Here is an 8,576-nt window from a genome sequence, read left to right on the forward strand (position 1 = left end):
CTGACTGCCTGCCTCCCTGCCTCCCTGCTTGCCGGCCTGCCTGCCTGCCTATCTTTCTATCTATCTATCTATCTATCTATCTATCTATCTATCTATCTATCTATCTATCTATCTACTTCTTTTGCAGTTGTTGGCCACTGAGGTTCTATAAGCCTCCAAACCTTACAGGCTATTGCCAGTGCTCTTGGTTACCTTTTGAAACCCAAAACTTGATACCAAGACCCTGTATGTGGAAGTGACCACATACATGAGTCATAAATTACATGAATAAACCAAGGTGGTGCTCAGCTGGGAGCTTCATCCCTACTGGGTAGCTTTCATAGTTCAGGAACTGTATGCATGATACTAAAGGAGGAACATAAACACCAATCTTATGTAGGCGTGATCCCTGTGGATTACAACAACAACTTATTGGTTCAATAGTGGAAGAAATGTCCCAAGAGTAACCAACCTCCTTTTGATTTGATTAAAGGTCTACTCCACAAGGTGAAACCCATACCTGGTTCTACCATCAGGCCAAGAACCTATGGCTAGAAAGATCATAAACCCCAGGAAAGAATCTACAAGTATTATTTGGATAAACAGACAAAGCATTAAAGCAATTTTAGTGGCCTATTATTATTCCCGTCAATTAAAAAATATTTCAGTCCTCATCAGGGCAGCTTCTGCTTTCAATAGATGATGATAACATAGAGACCCAGAACTTTCGAAGGGCAGAGAATAATGGACTTCAGAATGTCCATCCCTAAATGTAGCATACAGACCACAACCCCTCCTCTAAAGGCTCCAGGATCATTGTGGAAGAACTGTCAGAAAGGACGAGGGCCAGAGATGTCGGATGACTATAAGGAACTGGTATCTTCTGAACATTAGCAGAGTAGCCGCACATCTAAATCCACAGCAGTTGCCTGCTCTGAGCTGGAATCCATGGCAGAAGTTTTCATTTTGAGTTATTGGTTCCCTGAATGAAGTCTCAGGGTAGAGGCAATGGTTGTCCTTGTTCTGTCGACAGGAAACTGAAGCGTAGTTTATGTGGGAAGGGGTAGTAGAGGCGTGGCACAGGTCACAGAAACACGAGGTGGTGGTATGTGTTTACTACTTGGTCAGATCACGTGCAGTGCCCTGTGATGGAGGTCTTGCCTTCTTAATATATGGGTACATATTCCACAAGATGGAAACACCAAACTTTTGAAGAGGAAATGAATCATAGTTAGCTTTCTGTATTCCAATTCTAAGTCTAAAAAGAAAGACACAGATATAAAGAATAAAGAAAGAAATGTTTGACCCAAAGCTTGTTGTGAAGCAGGAGGGAGGAAAACATGCAGAGAGAATAATCGTCAGACCAGAAAAAAACAAAACAAACTAAACAAAACTGGAAACACTTTGTCACCCCAGTGGGACAAAAATCCCCTGCAGACATGTTAGAGTACACGATTTCTTCAATGGCAAGAGGTAGTCATGCACATCTGCATTTAAGAGTGGTTGAAATTAGCATACAGTGGAGACCGGGTGGGGGGTGGGGGGTGGGGGGTGGTTAGGAGGGCGGGTGGTGGGGTGAGACGAGGAGGCTGGAACTCAGTGGTAAAGAACCTGACTTGGACTCCTAGCACCCACATAGTAGCTCACAGCGTCCTGTAATTCCTTTTCCAGATCTGACACCCTTTTCTGAACTCCACAGGGACCAGATATACACGTGGTGAACAGACTTACATGCAAGGCAAAATGTTCATACAAATAAACTAAATGAATATACAAAATTAGAAAAAAAGAAATTAACACCCAGAACCCTACCTAGACAGTTACTTAGAAAGCACTTTTTTGAAGATTTTGACCAAGGCTGAGTGAGACCATACATTTGTTGTACCAGTTAAGAAATGAGAACACCTGGATCTGTGTTTTTAAGTCCTTAGTGTGTTTGAAGGGTATGGGGTAGGGAATGCCACTATTTAGCATGTGGCAATGTGTATTAGAGAAGCAGGTTTATGGAACATAACAAAACAAACAAACAAAAACAAACAAAACAAAACAAAACAAGCTGGAAGTGATCCTAGATTGACTCTAAGCCCTCGATTTAGGAGAAGCAGGATGCTAGCTTGACAATCAAGTTGCCCAGAACAGCTTTGTTTGGGCATCACCTCATTTCTTCGGTTATTCTGTTATGCCCGGTCCTTGGGATGCCCTGCATCATTACTGTGTGCCTAGGACAACCCAACTGGAGAGTAAAGACTTAGTTTCCCCATTAAATTCAGCACTACAGTCTTCAGGCAAGACTATCACACTGTCTTGTGTAAGAAAGACAGTAACACTGAAGTATGCTGTTAGTTTTGTACTTCTGGAGGTTATACTGTGATCCTTCTTTCTGGAAACCTTTGCAGACAAGACCCAAGAGTAGACTCAGCTGGAGATCTGTGGGATGACCAGATGAGTCATGCAGACAGATTATTCAGAGAACCAGCAGACATCTTAAATACCAGTGTCTTCAGCTTCGTAAGTACGTAGTGTGCTTGACTGCACTCTTTGCTGCAATACTGTCATACCTGTGCTCAACACAGCCCTACACCTTGCCTGAGTCTCTGCACAGATAGGACTGGCCCAGGGTGGAGTCATAAGAGTAGAATATGGAGTGGCTCCAAATGGAACTCTCTACTACTGTTTCATTTTAAATCTAGCATCTTAGATTCATTAAAATACAGAGAAACATGCTCCTCTTTGATAGAAGACTAAAATTGGTTGGGAGATACCATGGTGCTTTATCTTGAATTGCAGCCTACTTGTAAAACTTAAACCTATCAGTGAAGAGAAAAGTGAAGACTGATGCTGTACTGCTTAGCAATATCTCAGGTGACCGCAGCTGGACAACTGGAGGTTACTCCCCTGCACGTGTCATGTGAGTAAGTTCTTCTGCTTCTCTACCCAGTGTCTGGTGACTGTTCTGAACAGTGGCACCTGGCTTCTCCCATTCTATTTCCTGCATAACACTTTAATTCTGATTCAGGCAGAGGGATATGTTTGCTACATCTCACGTGAACGCAGCAAGAGACTGTTTTCAGTGAAGGCTAGCTCTCACACCTGTACAGAACAGGCAAGACCTCATGGCCTGTGCAGAGTTTCTTAGTGTGTCTGCTTTGTGGGCAGGGTCTCATGCTATATCTTGGCAAGAGAACCACTCACGGATTCACACACTACACACACAGGCCTCATGACCCCATGACCTCAAACACCATGGAAGTGCTTTGTAAGATCATGTTAGAATAGTGTGTGTGTGTGTGTGTGTGAGAGAGAGAGAGAGAGGGCGGGGGGAGGGAGGGAGGACCACGCAGAACAACACGACGGTTTCAAGGGACAGGATTTGCTCATTTTGAGAATACTCTGGCTAGGTGCTGTCTGTCCCCTGTAGCTTGTTCACTCTGGGTTGTCAGGAGTATCTGTCCCGGAAACCACCTTAGAGCAGTGGTTCTCAACATTCCTGATGCTGCGACCCTTTAATACAGGTTCTTCTGTTATGCTGACCCTCAACCATAACATTTTTGTTGCTACTTCCTAACTGTAATTTTGCTACTGTTATGAATTGTAAATAATTCTGATGTTCTTAGGCCAACCTTGTGAAAGGATTGCTTGACCCCTAAAGGGGTCTCAACCCATAGGTTGAGAAGCATTGATTTAGAGTATAGGGCCTGAGCTCTGTGTGGGGCAGCAAACCCATGATGCTTCATGTACTGACTGGTTTTGTGTGTCAACTTGACACAGGCTGGAGTTATCACAGAGAAATGAGCCTCCTTTGAGGAAATGCCTCCATGAGATCCAGCTGTAAGGCATTTTCTCAATTAGTGATCCAGGGTGGGAGGGCCCATTGTGGATTGTGCCATCCCTGGGCTGGTAGTCCTGGGTTCTATAAGAAAGCCAGCTGAGCAAGCCCAAAACAAGCCAGTAAGAAATGTTCCTCCATGGCCTCTGCATCAGCTCCTGCTTCCTGACCTGCTTGAGTTCCAGTCCTGACTTCCTTTGGTGATGAACAGCAATGTGGAAGTAAGCCAAATAAACCCTTTCCTTTCCAGCTTGCTTCTTGGTCATGATGTTTGTGCAGGAACACAAATGCTGACCAAGACACTTCATGAATGGAGTTAAGTGGGAGGAAGCAGTGTAGTGGGCAGCCGTCTCTGCAGGGCTTGCTGGAGCCACAGGCACAGGAAACTGTTGTATCGTGAGCGTACCTGAGCCTCAGAGCCCTGAGCCTGTTTCCAGGGTCCATAGAAGAAGTTTCTGGGGCAGAGGCTGCCACCTCCCAGGAGCTGCACATTCCCTGAGCCTCAGAGCCCTGAGCCTGTTTCCAGGGTCCATAGAGGAAGTTTCTGGGGCAGAGGCTGCTGCCTCCCAGGAGCTGCACATTCCCTGCAGGGGATTCTCTTGGAAGCCCTTGTTCACATTCCTGCCTAACATCAGGACAATCCATTCTACTTATGTACAAGGGGCACCTCAAATGCCACACTGCCCTGGGTTTCTGCAAAATGCCAATCTCTGTTTTAAGGCTCATTTCCACCATAGCAGCAACGTCCCTACAATGGGTCCTGGACTTTTCAACAGAGGATTTCAACAAAAGATGCTTAAGGGAACAAGGAATCTGTAAATCTTATGTACTGGACAGAGGCCCAAAGGCCAATGATGTCAAGAGAAACCTGAAATCTGCCAGAGAGCACTGGAGCCCCTCTCTGGCTTCCCACTTGCTCCAGCACTCTGGAGAGCCCAAGGGATATCCTTTGAAAGCGTGGTCTTTAGAAGGCAACTCTGGTCTATTTTTAGCTTGGACCTTGTATCACAGCCAAGCAGCAGGAGGTTCATCTTCAGCATTAACAGCAGCTTCTTAGCAGAGATGAAGGTTGCGGTTAAGATGAGCAATATGCCTTGGTGTGCACATGTGCTGAGGGGTGTGGATTGAAAGGCTGTCCTTGGGTTGAGATAAGGTAGACCCACTAATCCATTAGAAAGACAGATATGTGCACCTTAAGCAGCTTCCTGGCAGGAGGGAAGTAGTTCTCCTGGGTGGAGTATGGCTAAGCGCTAGTTGTAACATTCCTGCTAGCCTGAAGGCTACACTGTATGCATTTAAAACTCAAGGTGTAGAAGCCACACAGCAGACGTGGACCAGCCCTGGTAAACAGTAACTCACACTCTCATCATGGAGATAAATTTAGGGTCACCTTGGGAGCCTTTGTGATCATTGCCTACATATAAAAGGCATAGGAGTCCTGAGGGAAGTTGGAGCTGGCCTTTCCACTACCTAGGTCTGAGCAGACCAAGTCTTTTGCCTAGGGGTGCAGGGAAAGTTTTGGCTGGTGTTATTGGGAAAATCCAGGAACCGAGGTTCCAGGATACTGCTACTCCAGTCCCTTGTGTGACCTTGGCAAGGTCACGACTCCAATCTGAGTTCATTTGCTCCATCTCATAGCAGGAGGGCTGGAATTTGACCTTGTCTGCTCTGATTCACAGCCCTGGTACCAGAAGAGCTCAATTGCTGGTTGACTATGAGCTCAACCTAGTACCCCAGAAGAGATCTGGATCCCTGTGGACCGTGGATTTATCACAAGGGCATCTGCCAAGAACCTCCACTCACACGTTGTTTTTGCTAAGCACTGCGTCTGCTGGATCCATCCATCACAGAGGTCAGGAAGCACAGCTTCAAAGCTCCACAGGGCTGGACCAAGGTTGTACATGCACGAGAAGCCTGAGGCTTGTTCACATTGCTTTGGTTTGAACGGGAGAGGAGCCTTTCGGTTTGGAGAGACTCTTGAGAAAGCTTTTGTCCAGATACAAAGGAGGACTTTGTGTGTGTGTGTGTGTGTGTGTGTGTGTGTGTGTGTTTTCATTTCCCCAAGGGATTTGGTGTACAGAGCTAAGAGCTCAGAACATTGCAATTCAGTTCCTCAGTAGAGGCTCTGCCCCTTCCACATTGGTGGGACTCAGGGTTAGGGTCAATTCTTTGCTAACTATCTGAAATTCCAGTCAGCTGAGCAGCTCAGGTGATTTCTGGTCCTCTAAGCCTCACACTATGCTCCTGTAGATGGCTCATACCAAAGGGGCTGGTTTTCAACAATGCATTTTTTTCCCCCAGCAGGGTGTGGGGAGGGCCCTGTGGAAGCTTGCCATCTTTATACCTATCGGGTCTCCTGAGGACAGAGCTACCCTGTCAATGGGATTCTCTCTGCAGAAGATAGGACTATTGCCAAACAAAGCAAGGGGGATACCCAATCATTTTAATTAGCTACACAATGCTACAAGTCTCACATTTTTCCAGCCTTATACACCTTCACCTCTAGTCCCCACCTCAGTCAGCCATCCTCACAACCCTCTGAGGGCAAGGGGCAGACCTGTTAGCTCATTGCAAGGATAGGGACGCTGAAGGTTCTCAAGGTCTTGGGAAGGTGGGCTGCCACCGAGTCTCAGCACCAGATCCAAGGCCCTCTCTTCTCTATCTGCCTAAAGCTCACTCTGCACTTGCCATTTCCCCGAAGTCCAGGTTTTCTGAGGGGACTCAAAACAGAAACTGAAGGGCAGATGTGGCCAGATGTGCCCACCATCTCCTGGCTAGAAGCCATTTCTCTAGTTCCCGTTGTGCTTTGGAGCAAGGAGGTGGTAGATGAGAGATAGGATCTTACCTGCAGCCGTGGTGACGCCCAAGAGCCGGCAGGTGTACTCCAGTCCAGTCCAGAATACCTGGAGCTTCATGGTGCCGGGGGTGTGAGCAGAGTCCCAGAAGGGCAGGCTGCAATGATTCCTCTGTACCTGAGATGCCCTGGATGTTCTTGACAAGCAGGAGGCTGCAGGAGGCTGGCTGAGGGCCCCTGGGCCTCTGGGTGCAGTCTCCCTGAACTAGCTCTGGTCTCCACACCTCGGCTGAGGTGTGACTAAGGCTCACCTCCCTAGCTTAGCAGTCTAGGCCAAGTGCTGCTCAGTTTAATCATTATCTTGGAAGAATGCTCTCCTTGCTCCACACAGCTCTGGCCTAGCCTGGAGCTGCTTCGGCTCTGGTGTAGCTGCCTGAGATCATACCGATTAGGGTTGGGCAGGAGGCAGCCTGGAGCTGGCAATTAACTGTTTCTGGCTGGGAGGAGGGAACAGGAGAGCTAGAGGCCGAACCCTTTCTTAGGAGACTGTGCTAAGAAAGTCACACCCGCACCTCCCACCTGCTGGGGTCCTAGAGGAGACGGGCATGAGCAGATCTGGGCTGGGGGAGAAGAGTAGAGATAGAGGCAGAGATAGAACAAATGTGTTTTAAAATCTCCAGTGGGAGCGACTTTGTAAATGAGTTCCAGGCTCTTTCCTTCTGTGTACAGGTAGACTGAAAAGATTTCTGAATCCGGTAGATTTGAACTCCAACCTTCTTAGTTCAGACCACAGCACGTGGAGAGCCTCTTCTAATCCTTACAGGCATCCAGGATATGAGATATGGGAAATCATGGTGCATGCTGTGTGAACAATTAACTGGGTGACCTTGGGGGAAACCCAAAGGTGTTTGGGAGCCTCAGTAACTGTGGCAGAAAGAAATGTAACTGTACTGGTGTTCTCAAAACAGAAGGGCACCGAGAACCCCCTGACGCTCTCAACCTCTGAGACTCTAGGTGGGCTTTGTGGGCTCTTACTTTATAGCTGATCTAGAGGATTAAACAGCACTGTGTTTTGGTTTTCCTATCAGGTGTTTTTTGAAATCTCTTCCGTCTGCTCATGTGGGATGAAAGACAACAACCAAATGAATGGGCAAACTGGCCAACCATAATAACAGCAGAAACCTCCATATAATATTGTATCTTTCTTCGCTATTTAATGAATGGTCATAGTTTACTATTAAGATTATTATAGTGTGACCATTAATTTGTATTCCATAACCCTCCCTCTCTTGTAAGAACCTCTGTGCTTATACGAACGATGCTTACAATGAGGTCTAGAAATCTATCATTCAGTGTATTTCATGTGTGAGACCCTGAGTTCCACCTCGAGCAACACACACAAACAGACACAGACACACGCACAGACACGCACACATATGCACACACACAGACACAGATACACGCACACACGCACACGCACATGCACACACGCACACACAGACACAGACACAGACACACACACACAGACACACACAGACGCACACACACAGACACACACACATACATGCACACACAGGCACACACACAGACACACACGCGCACACACACACGCACATGCACAAGCACATGCACACACACGCACACATGTGCATACACATACACACACACACACACATGTACACAGAGGAGGGTACAGAACACTTGCAGAGTATGACTTGGCATGCACACGCACACACGCATGCACACACACATGCACAGACACAGACACAGACACACACTCAGACATAACGCACACACACACATGCGCTCACACACACACACAGAGGAGGGTGCAGAGCACTTGTGGAGTATGACTTGGCTTATTTACTTCTGCCGTGAACAGACTGTAGTATCAGGTTATTTGTCTATCAGCTGAGGGTTATCTATTTTAACCTTCCTGAAAGGCAACACGTCAGGACAACCAGCACCCCTTGCGCT

The 8,576-nt window shown here is 47.1% G+C and overlaps 1 protein-coding gene across 1 annotated transcript in view; it reads right to left on the reverse strand.

Moving 5' to 3' along the window:
• The window catches only part of Tmem72 (transmembrane protein 72), a 22,784-nt gene extending 15,735 nt beyond the window's left edge, over positions 1 to 7,049 (reverse strand). Inside the window, exon 1 of the mRNA XM_031383082.1 lies at positions 6,651 to 7,049. Within this exon, the coding sequence (XP_031238942.1) occupies positions 6,651 to 6,720 (70 nt within the window). The 5' untranslated portion in view covers positions 6,721 to 7,049. The remainder of the gene's footprint in view (positions 1 to 6,650) is intronic.
• Between the last annotated feature and the right edge of the window lie 1,527 nt (positions 7,050 to 8,576).

This window comes from Mastomys coucha, unplaced genomic scaffold, assembly GCF_008632895.1.
Source record: "Mastomys coucha isolate ucsf_1 unplaced genomic scaffold, UCSF_Mcou_1 pScaffold20, whole genome shotgun sequence".
In the NCBI taxonomy this organism is placed as follows: Eukaryota; Metazoa; Chordata; class Mammalia; order Rodentia; family Muridae; genus Mastomys; species Mastomys coucha.